The sequence below is a fragment of the Erpetoichthys calabaricus genome, chromosome 12 (genome assembly GCF_900747795.2).
Source record: "Erpetoichthys calabaricus chromosome 12, fErpCal1.3, whole genome shotgun sequence".
Lineage (NCBI taxonomy): Eukaryota > Metazoa > Chordata > Cladistia > Polypteriformes > Polypteridae > Erpetoichthys > Erpetoichthys calabaricus.
In genome coordinates this window covers 113,943,033-113,961,966 of record NC_041405.2, presented here as the reverse complement: position 1 = coordinate 113,961,966, position 18,934 = coordinate 113,943,033, and the positions used below count along the sequence as shown (strand labels likewise).

The following is an 18,934-nucleotide window of genomic DNA, read 5'->3' as shown; positions in this document are numbered from 1 at the left end:
AATATAATAGACTAAAATCACATAAGTGTAGTCTGACAATGTTTGTTATGCCTTAATTATTTCTTTTAACTTGTAATTGTCACAGTGTGAGGATATAATGAAGTGTGATAGTGGCATTTTAATTGCATCTATACACTATCACATTCAGGACATTGATGAGTCTTTTAGGACTCAAAAGGTACACTTTCTAGCTATCTATAGGTACAGAGAGTATGCCTGTTACTATCAGTTATGTTGTGTGACACTTCCTGCAACTTGGTAATATCACTCTTAACAGCTCTTACAATTCCTTGAGGTGTGCAGCAATAAAATCAAACTTGTTTGGTTTTCTTGCAGCAAGTTACAAGTCTTAGAGGTTGGCTTTGGGCTCTATAAGAGTTAATAGCCAGTAAGTGCTGAACTGTAAGTAAAAAAACTACTACCTTTCAGTACTTTAACAGTACAACACAAAATCTGGAACTGTGATGAAGAATTGTGAAGATACTCTGCAATCAGTCACTCCCATTGGATTCCTAGTCATATAATTTGACACCTTTAGAGGCAATAAACTTCAGGAGCTATAGTTATTAAATATGACATGCTGTCGGCGTAGAAGTGTTACACTGGCCTTATTTAAAAAAAACATGAATGAATAAATAAATAAATAAAACAACATATAGATAGAATTTTATTTGTCCCCAAGGGGAAATTTGTCTTTTTACAGAAGCTCTTTAACTAAATAATACATACATACATACATACCGTATATACTCGTGTATAAGTCGGGTCTCAAAACCCGAAAAATCGATCATAAAATCAGACCCCGACTTATACGCTCGTTCAAAAGTGCGACACTTAATTTTTTATTTATTTATTTATTTTTTTTACATCTTCTTGCCTCCTCCAATCTCGCATCAGTTTCTCAGACGCATCGAATTTTGTTGCAGCAGTGTAGTTACCAATTTCTTTCGCTGCTTCAACAACGTTTAATTTAAAACCAGCTTCATATTTTCTTCTGATCGAAATCTGCATCGTTGATAAGGGATGCTCTTTCGATAAAGGTGTATGAGGGTGTGAGATACAAAAAACACAAATCAGTGCAAACGCTGCTTCAGAATAGTTTGGGTATTACCGTGTGGTCATGTAGGCACAATAGGGAGAGGTTAGGAGCATGCGCTGATACAGCGCATTGCCGCACCCATATAGAAAACAAGGCAGTATGCTCCGTGGTTACTCTGTCAGGTGGGCGTTAGCATATCATCTCTTATACCAATAGTGTGAGTTTTCCGCATTCAACTTATACAACCGACATTATCAAACACCAGAAATTATACTGTAAAGTCCCAACTTATCTTTGCGAGAACTTACCCGTGAATATATTCAGTAAATAGGTAGATAAGAAAGTAAATAAATATACACACACACTTTGGTCTGAACACACACTGGAATTACTATAAAGCAAGAATAAATCAAAAGAAAGACAAGTTTTGACTTCGCTGTCACAGTCAACAGTGAGGCATTATGCAGACGTAATGCTTTTGCTATAAAGGAGCCCCAGTAGTGTTTCTTGACACACATCTGCTGAATAATTCAACTGAAAGTACTCAGTGTTATATCTGTCACAGAAAGGATAAACAGCATTGTTCATAATTTCACTCAGTTTTTTTTAATTCTCTCCTTTGATATTACCTCTAGGGGGTACAGAGTTTGTCCTATTACTAAGTTTGCCCTTTTAATTACACAGGAAACACAGGAAGCTCTGCAGTCAACTTGTGACTTTACACTGTAGGAAGATCTATATTGCTAAATGACAGTTTAATTTATGCACTGCGGACGCACCGAAGCACATGCGCACTGCGCCGCAGCGCCCCAGAGTCAAACCCAGCGGCTTTCCAGAGTCAGTAGGTAGCGCCCAAACAACACAACCTGTAAACTAAACTTGCTCTAATCCACTGTGCCAGCAGTCGGTGTCAGCAGAGGCAAAGGAGTCACGGCTCCAAATGGAAAGAGCTCAACGATTTATAATACAAAACCGAGCCCGTAGTTCCCAGAGTCAGTGCGTGGCTCCCAAACACCACGGCCTGTAAACTACACCTGCTCTAATCCACTGTGCCAGCAGTCAGTGTGTGTAAGTTGGAGTATGCTTCCTAACAGTAAACGACTTCTACCTAACTACACAGCCACAGAACAACAAAGACGAGACCGCATGGATAAAAACAATACACGGAGGCTCCTACGACGTGCTTCAGACACACCAGAAGCAAAGACGTCACGGCTCCACAATTAAAGAGCTCAACTAACGGAAATATGGATAAACACAATGAACGAACGCGCCCACAACACGCTTCTGACACAGCAGAGGCAAAGGAGTCACGGCTCCAAATGGAAGGAGCTCAACGATTAGTAATACAAACACGAGCCTGTATGGCTACAACCTGTAAATGAGCCCGTATGGATAAAAACAATGAACGAAGGCGCCCACACAAAGAAACCGCTTTAGTACAAATATGTTTATTTAATTAAATGAAAACTTTACCATGGCTACGACCTGTGAACTAAACCTGAGGTAATGTGTGCATGCCAGGTTGTACAGCCGCCCGAACTTGACTGCCCACACCACCGCACCGGATCCGCCGCCATGGTCACTTCAGCACGCGAATCCGCCGCTGTCAGCAAACGACTTCTCGCTGATGACACAGCCATAGAAAAACAAAAAAGAGACTGCATGGATAAAAACAATAAACGAAGGCGCCTACAACACGCTTCTGAAACACCAGAACCACATGAGTCACAGCTCCAAAAAGAAACCGCTTTAGTACAAATATGTTTATTTAATTAAATGAACTTTCCCAGGACGCACCCACCCTCCATGATATTTCATCCCTCCAAGTATCGGAGGGAACAGAAAGTGATTGCCATTCTTGGATTTGCGATTCTTTCGAGAATCGTGGGCTTGCTGGTAAGTAAATAAATAGAGGTAAACAACATTCGATATGGCATTTATTATAAGTAAAATATACATGTTTTTCATATAAAGACCATCACAAAACATAATTACGTGGGACATGTATGGGGCAGACTGACTGAGAGAATGACACCTGACCTCTTGCTGCATCCAAACAGTGCCATCTTTTGTCTTTACACCTGGTGCACGTACATTATTCTTATTTATGAGTGGACGTTTCTTTGCGGGGTGGGCTTCTGTCCTCTTTCTCCAATGTAGAACCCTCATCCTCTTCTGAGTTCACCTCTGTTATAGCACGTCTTTATTTGAAAACAGCAGTTTCAGATCGGGGGGAGCGTGAATGTGACTGAGACAATAAAACTGATTTAAAAAAAAAAAAAAGGCTAACCTTTACAAGTACCATAAATTTCCACTGGCTGTTATAGACTCAAATCAAATGTATGTTTGTTGTATGACAGTAACAATAAGAGCAGCATACTACGTTAATTCTGGGAAGCGGCCAGCATCAAACCTGCGACCTCTTGATTATGAGTCAGCATTTCTTATCGCTACAGCACTCAATCAGTCATATCAGCGGCTTACCCTAAGCCAGCTTCTTTAACTTCAGTTATATTCTTGAATAAAAGCACACTTATTTTGTTTTACCTTTTGTTGTACCTGTTTTTTTTTTTTTTGTTTGTTTTTTTTGAAAGTGTTTACAACTATTTGATATTTGGACTTCACACATTATACATTTAATGTCAAAATTTTGTCATTAGTGCTATAACATGAAAAAGTTTAAGTTGGGCCGAGATTACAAGTTTCTTCGTAGGCTTCAGGGATTCTAGTGTTAATTACTGCCTATAAACAGCTTAAATGTTGTACCACCATACAGATATGTAACCTGGCCAGGATCTGTAGGCATTGTCTGACTGTTTAGAATTCTATCTATATGCAAAAATAAATTGGAAAGGAACCAAAAAATAAAACTGTAACAAGATATAGTACCCAATTTGATTTACTGACGGCCAAAACAGCAAAAATAGCAAGGAATGAGAAAAAGTGCTTGTTAAAAAAACAAATGACTAATATTAATAGAAAACATTTTGTTAATTTTCAAAGAATTTTTTACATGCAAATTAAACGAAGATACCAAAAAAAGAAAATACATTTTTCAGAAGTACAAAATCAAACACAATACATTATCTTGAAGTCAATTAACGTGCACTTAGAAAATATATATGGTACAGTATTAGGAATAAAGAAGGCTGAATTTGGAATCAGACTTAAATAAATGATTTAAATAAGGAAAAGAAAAAGAGGATTTTTTTTTTTTTTTTTTTAACAGGTTCTTCGATTCCTCCGACTGTTTGGACCAGGGAAAAACATGCCATCTGTGTGGCGTAGTGCTCGGAGAAAACGCAAGAAAAAGCACAGGGACCCGCTGCCAGATATGCCTACAGGCGAGACTGAAATCAGTGATGTACCTACAGATAGGAAGTCAGGTTGGGATTATGAGCATGCCCCTCCTCCACCCCCTGAACAGTGTCTGTCTGATGATGAGGTACAGTAAAATATTCTCATAAGTATATATTAACTTAACCACATATTTTCACAGTAAAAAAAAACTGTAATACACAAAATATGTAAAACATTTAAGTTTTTAAGCATATGCATGTAAATTTATGATTCAGCAATGTTTCAGCTGCCCAATACCAATTCATTGTTTCAATGTGCAGGAGTATTTTAGGGATAATTGTTCTGTTACCATAAATTTCTAAAAGTGCTAAATTAAGCCATTGACATTTAAGAGTTCGATTACTCAAAACTAAACTTAAAGAGTTCCCTTCTTGATACAGTTACCTTGTCTATCTACTATAAAATAAAATAATTAGGTCTAGTCCCTCTGAGAAATCTGATTGGTCAGTTTGTTGATGCAATTGAAAGAAGAAGTGTGGGACACACAAGGAGAAGTAAAGGATGTAGGAGACCATCTGAGAGAGTCGTCTTCAAAGACAGGAAGCATTAGAGCAGGAGTCGAAAAAAGTGCTTCAAAAGTTATGACAGCGTCTAAGAAGCAAGCTTTATGGGAATGTGCTCATGACGGAGTGAAGTGACATTAGTTAAGGTGTAGGAAGTATTCTGAGACTTACCTTCAAAGGCAAAAACTAAAAAACTGGGCAGGAATGCTCTTGAGAGAGGTAGTGTTGGTGAAGAGACATTCAAACACATACAAATACAGAGGAAAGCTGCTGCAGGTACACAGAGTGGCAAGAGAGAGAAACTGTTTTGTGATTATTGTCTTACTTGTAATGTGGCTAGTATTAATGTAACTCAAAATGATTGAGGATTGACTCATATGGGACTGGCCATTGAGGCTCTGGCAGTCTGGTGTGGGTCAATGGTATGCATAATTTAACTGCTGGTACGTAGTAGCATAAACCAATCTTTGTGTTTGGGAGTCTCACACTGACTCTGTGTAAGGTAGTTTTTCTAAATCACGCTGCCAGTGGGTCGTAGATTCCCATCATTGGTTCACTAGTGGATCATGTTGGGCCACCTCAGTGATTGCCAGCACTGTTCGATACATGTTCCCATTTCTAAGTGAGCTTGTTTCACCCAGGGTGGCTGTGCTTCTAGTGGGTTATCATTGAATTTAGAAAGGCAGAACTGGAATGCTGAGCCGTAAAAGTTGAAAGTTACTTTTGTAAGGAAGGCAGTGCAGGCTGAATGCGTAAGAATTAGCCATGTCGAACAGAGATAATTAAAATAACTCTTAAAGGGTCTTCCAAGAGTCGGAAAACAAATGACCCTGTGAAATAATAACAAAATATTTTTTACTGTGGCTGGTTTTGGCAATTTCTAGGACATTAGTACCCTATTTGCACATAACTGTACTTACTGGCTTTATGTAGCTATTTCTAACAGGATTACCTTTGAGTAATGTCCATGTAAGGAAAACAGGTAATGCAATTTTTAAGAACTTTTTCTATTTTTTCTTTTTTGAAGAGGGTTTTAAATTTGTATAAAGTTGAGATATTTACATCAGAGAACACACATTTTTGTGTAAAAACAGCAAATTGTACTTGGTGATCTTCCCAGCTTGGTACAGGGGGAAGGAAAGTTAAATATTGTTAGCAATGCTTTTTTTCCCAAAATGCTGCAGGTTTTGTGTGGTTGTGAAAGATCATTTACAATTGCTTATTTTCAAAAAACTGACAAACGTATTGCACATTCATATTGCTTCTTCTCAAGAAAATGTTGGATAAGCTTTTTTTAACCATTGGATTTCTTTCAGCCTATGAAAAAGTGCAGTCTGGTGGTCCTCTTAAACTTAGTTTGTAAGCACTCAGTAATACAGCGTGTTACCACACCCACCACATGACCAACCACCTCAGAACCCCAAATTAAGTGCAGCTGTACAACGGGTGACACCTCAGCATCATACTGGTTCGAATGGAATTGAACATTGTGAGATTTTTTTACAGTGGCTGGAGTGCCAATCTTGCCACCAACCCCCAAGTTTTCCCTTCAAGTGGGAGGACCTGCTTTTAGGGCTTCTTAAATTTAGTTGAAAGTAAATGACTTTTTCACTTGTATGTATGTACAACATTCTGTAATTTAAGAGTTATTTTACACACACCACTATTTTGATGTTTTTTGTCTTGTAATTGTAAAGTGTGTTTTATGTACAGAATGAAATAATTCTGACTATGATGTCATCATTTTCTAACATGCTTAATCATGGGCCTGCTAACCTGCATAATCATGAGCTGGGTCGGGTTGTTGGGGGCTGGAGACTATTCTGGTAAGGCAAGATCGATCCACAAAGGAACACTCACACACCACATACACACTACGACCAATTTAGCGACTCTGATCTGCCCATCTTGCGTGTCCTTAGACTTTGGGAGGAAACCCATGCAGACATGGGGAGAACATTCAAACTCAATGGAGAACATTAAACTCTATGCGGGGAGTACCTGAGACACGATCCCCGGCCTCCTTACTGCAAGCTAACAGTGCTACCACTATGCTGCCCATTTTAATGATGTTAAGACTTTTAATTGATGATTGCTTTAATTTTACCTATAAAACTATATACTAGTCTGTGTTTTTTGCCAGTTTTTTGACAGTTAAGTTACTTTTAGAGTGAGGATACAGACAAATTATAGTAAAAGACAAACTTGCATGGATGGTACATACATGCAGATGGCCAGTCTATATGTTTGGGGTAGTTCACCTACATATGATTATGTTGGAAGTAATATATTTTTTTCCCGATTGGATTTTCATAATTCCTTTTATATTTGTTTTTCATGTTAGCTTTATCATGTCTGAAAGTATCTTTTTTTTTTTTTTTTTTTTTTTACAATATTCAGTAATGTTATAACCCACAATTTAAAGACTTATGATTTGGCATTGTCTTCACTGGAATGCTGTTCCTTTAAACATATGTTCTACCCCAGTGCTTCCCACTGCAGCTGCAGGTTTTTGTTCCAACCAGATTCCTAATCAGTGACAACACCTGATAACACTGATCTCATTTAAATAGCTGGCATTTTTTTCTCTTACTCTATATTCAGAAAAGCACAGTAGCATGCTTTTTACATATATAAGACATTTAGAAATATTTCTGCTTTTGCTATTGATTTAAATGCTTAACTCTCTTTTGTTGATTTCATTATATTCTGCCCTTTCTCTGTGCAGTTTTCCCCCTTCATTGCATTTTATTAATGACAATTAAAAACAAGCAGAGCAGACACCCAGGCAAATAACACTGAATAATCAAAGGCTGCAACTACTTTAGCATCAGACCCACGAGTTAGTAAATAATGGATTATTTAAACAATTAGAACATGGAAATGAAAATCAAGATGAAAATGTTGTTAAAAAGAAAAAAAATACATTATTCCCATATAACTGCTTGGTACATTTTAATATACATATTGTATACAATATAAACATTGTCCAATTACTTTTGAGCCCCTGAAATGAAGGGATTGTGTTAAAAAAATGCTTTAGTTGTCTCACATTTTTATGCAATCGTTTTGTTCACCCCACTGAATTAAAGCTGAAAGTCTGCACTTCAGCTGCATCAGAGTTGTTTCATTTAAAATTCATTGTGGTAATGTACAGAACCAAAATTAGAAAAAAGTTGTCTCTGTCCAAATATTTATGGACCTAACTGTGTGTGTGTGTGTATATATATATATATATATATATATATATGTTCCCAAAACACAGAACATGGGAAATAACAGTTCACTTAATTAGTCCAGGAGTCCATTTAAAAACAGAAGCTGGGACTGAGTTTGGGAAGCACTGTTTTTACCCTAATGCCTGTTGCTGTTGATTCCAGTTTTGGTTTCTGTGTAATCTTTATGGGATAAGGTAGAATTGTCAATTGTGTCTCTAATGTCCTCATTTGAAAAATGTGAAACTTTCAAGCAATTAACGTGATTTTTTTTTCTTTCTTGCTGTAGATATCAATGATGGCTCCTGTAGAGTCAAAGTTCTCCCAGGCTACGGGGGATTCTGATAAGGTAGCAGAGACGAGACCAAAGGTGGCTGAGTGGCGATATGGGCCAGCCCAGCTGTGGTATGACATGCTTTGTGTCCCTGAAGATGGAATGGGCTTTGACTATGGCTTCAGACTAAAGGAAACAGAGATAGAGGAAGAGTCTTTGCCAGCAATGGTATGCTTTTCCTCCCTTTTTCCTCCCATAACTTGTAAAAGCATATGCAGTTGTGTATTAATCAAAAATATTTTCAGTACCATCATTGTTTCACGAGGGGCAAGTTTTTCTTTAGAAAAATTAACATTTCGGCCTTCTTAGCTGTCAGCCTTGTGCTTCTTTCATCAACAATACTCTTTACAGTAGAACTCTCAAATTAGTCAAAATAAAAATACAATAAAAATAAGTAGACATTGAATATATTCTAATGTAGGCTAAAAATTCCAGGGGCAACGTGTAGTGAATTCAGAAAATATTTATACTCCTTCACTTTTTACACATTTTGCTATGTTGCTGTCTTGTGCTAAAATAATTTAAATTCATTTTTTCCCTACATCAAGCAACACTCAAATACTCCCGAATAACAAAGCGAAAGCAGGATTGTAGAAATTTTGACAGAGTTATTTCAGTCTTTTTATGTTTAATATCACATTGACAAAGTATTTAGACCCTTTGCTGTGATACTTGAAATCTGGCACAGGTGCACCCCATTCTGTTGGTCATCATTGAGATGTTTCTACATCTTGCATGGTGTCTACACCAGTCTAGCATTATTTGCTAGTATCATCCCAATACTGATACTGTGTATCAGAGTGGTGTCATTTGCAATCATTTATGTCATTCTTTTTTTTTTTTTTTTCCTTTTTTCAGGTACAACCTCAAGAAGATGATGATGATGATAACCAAGAGGAGACAGTAAGTGATAATCTTCTTGAGGATGAGCACTTTCTGATGGTGACACAACTTCAGTGGGAGGAAGACATCATTTGGAATGGAGAAGATGTCAAACACAAAGCAACAAAAACCCAGAAGGCCAGTCTTGCTGGCTGGCTCCCATCAAGTATGACTAGGAATGCAACAGCTTACAATGCACAGCAGGGTGAGGACATTTTGTTTTTATCTACATTGGCTTAATGCATTGTTAGCAATGTTATACTGACAGTGATTGTTGTGTTTTAAACTAATATCAGTGAACATACTCAGAAGCTGGTAATACTTAAACTTAAATACTCTTTTTAATAGTAACAGTTCCTAAAACTACTTAGAAATGAGGAAGTAATATTTTCCATTAGTAGCATTATTTTCTAGCACCATTTTCCTACTGTACAGTTTAGTGCAACATGTGTACTAACTACAGAGGACTATCGGAACACATATTTCAACATGCATTGTGAAGGATGGGTTATGGCAGTCAATGGCTAAAATAGTCTCCATTCTTATGAGCTGACAATATTATGATATCATCTCAGTGGAGTAAGAGACAAAAGCTTTAAACACGGAAATTATAAAAATAAATCGATCAACTAAATTCCTGTGCATGTTGATACACTCTAACAGTACAGCCCGGGTATTGTATGCAAGAAGTCTATTGATTCGTCCAGCATTGTGCTGGTGTCTGCCTAAAGATACGGTTGTGTTTCTACTTTTTGGAAATAATGAAGTCACCTCAAGATCAGATTTTTCTCCAGGCTACATTTTCTCATAGACTATAGAATAGTTTCAGGTAGTGAGGTTAATGCAATGGCCTCACAAGATGTCAGGTCTTGTACATCTGTGGAATGTGGTGTAACATGGAGCAACATCCTTTTATTGCATTTTTTACATCTTGTTAAGTCATAACCTTAACAAATCCAAGTTGTTTTGAAGTCAAATATGTGACCAACTAACTTTTAGGTGGTGCACCAAATAAAATGACCTCTCAGTGTAGATTGATCTTTATTATGTTGGTAGATAAAAAAAATAAAATAAAGATTCAGTTGTGGTCATTTGATTAGTTTATGCATCTAAATTGTTTCCCTGTTTTAATTTAGGCGAAAATGACACGAAAGAGAGGTCTGTTTTAAAGATCCTGCTTTTCCATACAGAATAAATTTTAAAATTAAGATTCTGATTCTGTACTCATGTACATCAGAATAGGCTTCATGTGTGCACATACACATTTATGAAAAATACAAACTTCTTTTTTATAGGTCTGAGCAGAAGCAACTCATTATTAGTTCCTCCAACTCCACCTCCAACTCAGAAAATTGTGACACCTGGAACCCAGAGCTCAAGTAAAACCCGGGATAAGCACTTGCAAGAACAACAGGGTAACTTTAAAGATGAAAGATCTGTACAATGAAGAGAGAGAATGCTAAAAAAAAGTCCAGAACAGAAATCTCCTTATATTCTCCTTTTCTATGGTTTAAATAGGTTACATAACAAGCATCTTTATATACTATCAATATGTTTAGCAGTAAAATCTGGAAGCTTTCATTTAAAGTAGGGTATACCTTATGATCAAAATTATTATTGCAAACTTATTTTATGTGTGAAAAAGACACCATTTATTTCTTTTGTGTAAATATGCAATAAGACAAGGTCCTATATCCATTTAACTCTTTTTAATACATTTGCAATTTCAGCTGCTCAGGAAGATGACCGGCCTTGGTTTTCTATTTTTCCAATTGACAGTGAAGAACTTGTTTATGGTCGATGGGAAGACAACATTATCTGGGATGACCAAGCTATGGATGAAATTCTGCTCCCTCCTGTACTTACACTTGATCCCAACGATGAGAACATCATTCTTGGTACTGATAAATATTGTTGACTTTTTAATGTAACCTTTCCATGTTATAAAGATTAAATGTGAGTTTTTATCTGATAACAAAATGTCTTTTTAGGTTCATGTTAAAATAATATGAGCATTAAACTCTTGATAAATGTAGTCTGTAGTTAGGTCCCTGTTTTCCTCCCTTCCTCTAATAGAGTTTTGAAGAGAGTTACAGTCAGCACCAGATTTTTTGGCATCTCTCATGGAAATGAGATAATATTAACATTGATGTTTAGGATGAACCACACATATAATAAATTATATTTTTATCTTAAATATGTAAGCTATAGGTTTTATTTTAACACAAACAAACAAAACAAGCAAACTTTAGTAACACAACTCTTCACTGAAAAAAAAAAATGTAATGTTTAACTAAGTAAGAAGATATTTGTAGAGGATCTCAGCCATGCTGAACATTTCCAGATCTTTAATATTCTTGAGTTCCCACTTGTGGACTTTCCTCTACAACTCACAGCACTGTTTTTCAGTTTGGTGCAAATCTACAAACTGAGATGGACATTGCAACACTTTGATTTTGTGCTTTCTCAACCATTGTTTTGATTTCGATATGTGTCGGATGTATCTATCCTATTGAAAGTTCTGTTTCAATGTTTTGGCTGACACAGCCAGGTTTTGGGGTAAACTTTCCTAGTATGTAGTGGAATTATCCACTTACAGCAAAACAGCCCCAAAGCTTCAATGATCCACTATATTTCACAGTATGTATCAGGTACTTTTCTTTATATGCAGTCCTCTTTTTGCACTAAACATGATGGTGTGCATGACCAAAAAGTTCAGTTTTCATCTTGCATGACCATAGCTCATGATTTCATTTGTTGTTTGAATAATGCTTGGCAAACTTCCAGTTCTGCATTTTTGTGGTGATCTTAAGGAGGAATTCTTTCATAGAACTCTTCCAAAAAGCTTCTTGTCATGAAGGTTGCATCTAACCGTTTATTTCAAAATATTTTAACTCAAATATTCAGTTAAACTGTGTAGTTTAGAAACTTTGATCGCTGGGTTCTTCTTTGCCTCTTTTACCATCCTTCATAGCGTGAGTGGGGGCAGTATGCTCATGTGTCCTCTTCCCGGCATATTTTCAGCTGTTTCATACTTCTGAAACCTTGTTATTATTGCCCGGAGAATGCTTAATGGAATTTTCAGCTGCCAATGAATTTTTTATAATGTTTTCCTAATTTGTGTGGGTTAAAAACCTCTATTCTCAGTTGTTTATATGTACCCATGTTAATGGATGAAAAAAGTATTTTACCCTCATATTTATACTCCAGGGAAATGAGAAATGGTCATAGATAACAGGATCAATAAAAATAAAAGTGTTGTTCCATTAAGGATGCACATTTATTTGGTTTTGTTTGAGGTGTTCATTAGGGGTGAGAAAAATTGAGCCCAAATAAAAAACAGTGTTCTAGTAAAAAATTTTATTAGGTAAATGGTAAGCAATTTCTCCTAACATTTTGAAGAATATTTTAATCATATATTTTGCTTAAGCTGTTTTTTTTTGTTTTTACCCATTTCCCTTAAGGGTGCCAAATACTCAAGAGCTGACTGTATAAGAAAACTACACCAAGAGATATCATTGATAACTTGCAGTGTGAATACATCATAGTAATATTTGATTCAGCAGATAAAAAGCTCTAGTGGCCTTAACTTAAACTACCCATGAAGTTCCTTAAGATGTTAAAAGGTAGTGAGCATAAAACATAAAATTATTCAGGCTTATTAGAAAACAGAACTTGAACAGATAAATGTTAATAACACAATCAAGACAGTAATTGCTGGGTATCTTTAAATTAAAGAACTTTACAATAGTACTTTCAGCATCTGCCAAATTCTGATTTAGATGTTTAGTGTGCAGTAGCTGTCACATTTGTGCAAACTTAAATTATGGTGACTTCATGATGTTATTATCTTGGTTATTTTTGTTTTCTTTAAATAAGGAAAATTAATAAGACAAGGAAAGACTGTACAACTATGCATTTTCAAAATGAAAAAAGGTGAACGTTAATCCCAAAAAAAAATAAAATACATATAAACTACTGTCCATTACAAAACACTAATGACTCCTCCACAGCTGAAACGTTGAATCTCACTTTGTAATGTTTACTGCAGTATAGACTTATTCACTACAACTCAAACTCCAAATTTATGATTATTTTAATTTCATTTTGTGCTTTTCTACACTCATTACCTCCTGCTTTTTTTGCTAAGCCATTATTTTTGGTGTTATATATTATTTGTTTTTTTTTGTTCGGCAGAAATACCTGATGAAAAAGAGGAAATGACTTCAAACTCTCCATCTAAAGAAAATAAAAAGGAATCATCACTGAAGAAAAGCAGAATTTTGCTAGGAAAGACTGGTGTTATTAAGGATGAACCACAACAGGTTAGCAGTTTTATACAGTATGTACTCTTAGAGGTTCGTAGGTTCAGTTTAGGTTTATCTGCTGACTATATAAAAATGTAGTGACACGCTAAAAGAATGTTTTTTAAATTCACACATAATAAAACTGAGGCCAGGTCTAGAAACCGCCATGGTGTAATGTATGCTTAAAAATTTTAATTCTTAGAAAAAAAAAATGCAGATATGCTCGTAAAGATCTCACTAAACTTATTTTTGCTTCAACCATTTGTACAAAGATTATTTTCTGAACGTTTTAATAAAAGTGTGTGTAGGCTGTAGGGGGCATCCAGCACCTCTGACTCAACAAACCAGAACACCTATTATTGTTCCTACAAGATTCTTTTTATTCATTTTATTCATCAAACACCTTTACTCCAGTCAAAATAATCCAGACAATGCTGTTCAAAGAGACACCAGTACCAGTGCTATATTGCATCTTCTCCATTTCTCTTTGTTCTTAACCACATACCTTTTTTAACAGCATATTATGTACAAGTAAATTATTAAAAATAATTCAAAATTATTTTAAAATTGCTACAAATTATACATCTGGATTTGCATCAGAGTCTAAAATCCGTTTCAAATTCTGGATTTGCAAAATGATTAAAGGCAGCTTTTTTAATGTGCAGATTTACATCCAACCCTTCATTCATGATCCGATCTGCCTAATCCACCAGAGAATAACCGGAAAGTATTGGGTGCAAAGCTGAAATCAAACCCCAGACACACAGTTTAAAAATGACAAACATTATGCAAACAAATTGAGAAGAAAATGAGGCAGTTCTTCACCACCAATCAAAATTATGTAGCCATCTTTAAAACCGCTACCAGTACAGTACAAGGATAAGAACATACGCTTGAACAACATTTAACAACATTTAGGCTTAGTGTAATTGTGGTCTGATAGGGACTTTGATATTAAAGACAGAGTTGATCTCCATATTATAATCTAGCAAGCCCTTTAGTTTGCTAAATTAACATACTTTGCTTGCCACTACATGCTTGTGTTTTCACATTTTACAAAAAATGCCATTTCCATATTTGCTCTCCCCAAACCAGTTACACTTTACATATCTTTTCAAATAAAAAATGTGATTTTTCTCTAAATTTTGTAGTTGTTCTCTGTTTTGTTGACTTGTTCTGGATGAATGTGCATTATACAAACTAATTAGTTCACTTTAATGTTTGTTTTCAAAGGACTCACCAGTGAGCTTTTCATGTCAAGTTTTAAGAATTGACAACCAGTAGGAGGAATGTTATGCCATCCCCATTTTGTAAACTTTGACAAACTTTTGACAGCACATTTTTTGTTTCCATCTATTTTAAATTTATTTCAGTTATATTTGGAGTACACATTAGTATGCAGTATTCATTTCAGTTTAGTTTTCATTTTTCTATCATCTTTTAGTATGTTTTTCTTTTGATTTTTAAAATGCTTTTTTTGTCATTTTAGTAACAGTTTATGATACCAGTAATTGTGCAAATTGCAGTGTAGGGGAAGTATTAAAGTGAAGGTATTTTCACATCATTTAACTCCTTTGCCTGGAATACAACGGATATTGTAGTTTGTTACAGGGATATAACTTGCAATATTATGAATCCATCAAGATAAGTTTCTATGTGGATAGTGAACCTGCAGAATACTTGCTAGTTTATTTTATCATACATCTTTTCAGATTTTATATTATCATTGGGTGAATGGAATATACTTCATAATGTTCATTATTTGATGGTTTTGAATCTTACTGTTTATTCATATTTATTAATATGTACTTTGTGGAAAAGATAAAGGAAATGAAGACAGTGGTGTCTAACATTTATCTTTATGTATACTTGTAAATTTCTATGAACTACAACTATTTGTCAGTTTTTTTTATTCTTTCAGTTTACACCATGGGGATAAAATACAGGGTGACCTATATTGTCATTGTTAAACTAATTTGCAGTTACCAAAATTTACTGTTTTACACCATGACATAAATTTATATGTATTCTTTAAAGTTCAATGATGTAAACTTTTCAAAAATATTTAAATTACTAACGTGAAAGGATGAGTGATGCTACTGCCTTAACTGTTTTTTTTTTCTCATCAGAATATGTCACAGCCAGAGATTAAAGATCCTTGGAATCTCTCTAATGATGAATTTTACTATCCTAAGCAGCAAGGTTTGCGGGGCACTTTTGGAGGCAACATTATCCAGGTACATAGGGTGAGAGGTGCAGAATTTAATTTTAAACTATCTCTAAGGGAGAGACCAGCCATCCTATGGAGAAAGGTCATTTGAGATGCTTGTATCTGCGATCTCCTCCTTTCAGGCATTACCCAAAGCTCATGACCATAGGTGAGGGTAGGGACGTAGTTCAACTGGTAAATCAAGAGCTTTGCCTTCTGGCTCAGGACCTTCTTAACCACTACAGATCGGAAGAGCAACTTCGTAAGTGCACTTGCTGCCTCAATCTGTCTGTTGATCTCACTATTCCTTTTCACCTCACTTGCGAACCAGACCCCAAGATGCTTAAACTCCTTGACTTGAGACAGTAACTCATCTCTCACTTGGAGAGGACAGTCCACCTTTTTTGTAACTGAGAACCAAGGCCACAGATTTGGAGGTGCTGATCATCATCCCTGCCAATTCACACTGGGTCACGAACTGCCCCAATGTGTACTGGAATTTGCAGCCTGTTGAAGCTAAGAGTACCACGTCATCAACAAAAAGCAGTGATGCTGTTCTAACAACACCAAATTGGACACCCTCCCCTTCCCAGCTGTGCCTTGATAACCTGTCCATGAAAATCACAAACAGGATAGGATGCAAAATACAGATCTGACAAGGCTCACACCCACTAAGAATGGTGCTGATATTTTACCAAGTATATCGACACAGCCCTAATTTTTATTTTACAACAACCAAATAACCATTTTTTGGTGCTCCAGCATCACCCACAGAATCCTTCGACGATCACAGTCATGCACCTTCTCTTAAGTCCTCAACAACATGGAAACTGATTGGGCATCCTAATCCTAATGACGATAAAAAGCTGGTCCACTGTTGTACAGCCTGGACAGAATACACATTTCACCTCCTAGATCTAAGGTTACATGACTGGGCAGTCTCTTTGCCAGTACCCTGGCATAAGCTTCCCCAGAGAGGATAAGAAGTGTAATTCCCCACATAATTGGAGCACACATTTTTAAAAAGGGGAACCACCACCCCGGTCTGACACGCCAGGGGTACTGCATGACAGCACAACAATGTTGAGAGCTCTCAGCATTTCTTTGTGGATATCATCCACCCTGGGGCCTTGCTGCTACAGAGTTGCTGAACTATCTCTGTGACTTCCCTCAAGAAAATGGGTATTGATTCCCCATCAGCTTCTGGCTCTGTGTCCACCACAGAGGGCATGTCTGTTGGTCCAGGAGTTCCTCAAAGTGTTCCTACCACCACCAGACTACATCCTCAATCCGGGTCAGCATTTCCCCATCCTATCTGTGAACAGCTTCAGTGAAGCCCTGCCCTACTCCATCTAAGCTACCTTTTGGTTTGCCAGAACCAATTTTGAGCCCCATCGCTTCTCCCTTTCCATGGTTTCTCTGAACTTCTCCCACACCTGTGCTTATGCTTCCCTGACCACCAAAGCTGCAGTACATTTGGCCTGTCAGTACCTGTCTGCTGTTTTGGTTTGCTAACCAGAAATGGAAGGCATCCTTTTGCAGCCTGATGGCATCCCTCACCTCTGGTGTCTACTATTGGGTCCTTGGGTTCCCTAGTGAATATCAGCGTAGTAAAAAAGTTTTCCCTCGCAACTTGCCACAACTCTTTTGAAAATAACACTCTTTTACTTTAAAGTTCAGGTATTATTAAGTAGTGCTCATAGCAGTAAAAACATACTTATGTAATTGCTCAATAAACTGAATTATACCATCTTGGTTCTTGTGTTATTTAAAAAAAAAAACACATGACACAAATACAGGGCATGCACAGAACCAGCAATTGGATTTGAACTGGCCAATATTCATTTAAAAAAAATTACACCTGGATTCGGCCATGTGAATCCCAACCGGTGCAACTGCGGTTTCCTGGCATCTATTATTTCAAACTGAGACTTCTGTTTGTTTCTTGCTTTTCAAAAGCATTTTGTTCCAAATTAGACATTTCAAGTAAATTATCCTGTGGTTACCACCTCAGTCTAATGGACAAAGGGATCAAGTTAAAACACTGTTTATATTATTCTGTACTGAATTTCAAAATCCTTTGGAGTAAGTATTTGACCAGGACAGTCTTTTGTAGGAATATACACAGAGTTCAAGTTCCACTGGGTTATTCCCATATACTGTACAGTATTTGTGTATGGGTTTAAATTAAATGTTACTGTTTCTTTTAATCCACATTAACTCTGACAAACCTGGTATGGAACTAAAAATGCATGCTGCCACGTTTATTGTCATTCATAATGGCTCAGCCAGTCATTAACTTGGGTAAAAAGCAGTCAGAAGAACAAAATGCCTGTTCACGTGATTAGGTGGAAGCAATTTAATCTTTGTGTACTTCAAAAAGAATTTTCATGGAAAACAAGTGGCTTAGATCAGCTGCAGAATTTTATTTATAATTCAAAAAGAATGAGAAGATAGACTGTGCACTTAACTTGTATTAAGAGTATAAACGTTACTTTAGTTTGCAGTTGTTTTTATTACTTAATTTGATTATTCTTATCTGTCAGAAATTTGTTACAATTCTTCATTTATGTTGTTCCAGTCTTATTTGTTTATTGTCATAGCTGTGAAAAACTCAGGTGGCTTTTTAAAGTTACTTGTTGTTTACATAATTATTTAACATGCAGTTCTTGTGTTTTTTCTTTTTTATTTCAATTGTTGTACTAGTTAATTATCCATTTGACATAGAAAGAGGAAACACTTAAACCCATATGGAGCAGGTTATCAAACAGCAAGAACAACTAATATATATCAAAGACACAAAATTATAGATTTGATAGAACCAAAGGCATATATTTTAATAAAACAATGCTGATTATAATAAAGCATATTATTACCCCACAACTATCTGCAAAAGTATATAACATAACATAACATAAAGGAATTCAGCGTTTAAAAAAAATAGTATTATTCAAACAACACAAGATATAACAGCAGTGGAGAGGAAAATATACAGTAAATTATTGAATTTCAAATTACTCTTCTGTTTTTTTCATTGCTTAGATAAGTGTCTGTTATTTTTACCTCAGTATATGTTCCTACC

At 36.1% G+C, this 18,934-nt stretch overlaps 1 protein-coding gene across 3 annotated transcripts in view; it reads left to right on the top strand.

Moving 5' to 3' along the window:
* taf1 (TAF1 RNA polymerase II, TATA box binding protein (TBP)-associated factor) overlaps positions 1–18,934 on the top strand; it is a 117,916-nt gene that overhangs the window by 37,781 nt on the left and 61,201 nt on the right. For all 3 annotated transcript variants that reach the window (XM_028816024.2, XM_028816025.2, XM_028816023.2), the window contains exons 7-13: positions 4,272–4,487; positions 8,410–8,622; positions 9,313–9,541; positions 10,632–10,751; positions 11,067–11,234; positions 13,534–13,661; positions 15,773–15,880. In XM_028816024.2, the coding sequence (XP_028671857.1) occupies positions 4,272–4,487; positions 8,410–8,622; positions 9,313–9,541; positions 10,632–10,751; positions 11,067–11,234; positions 13,534–13,661; positions 15,773–15,880 (1,182 nt within the window). The remainder of the gene's footprint in view (positions 1–4,271; positions 4,488–8,409; positions 8,623–9,312; positions 9,542–10,631; positions 10,752–11,066; positions 11,235–13,533; positions 13,662–15,772; positions 15,881–18,934) is intronic.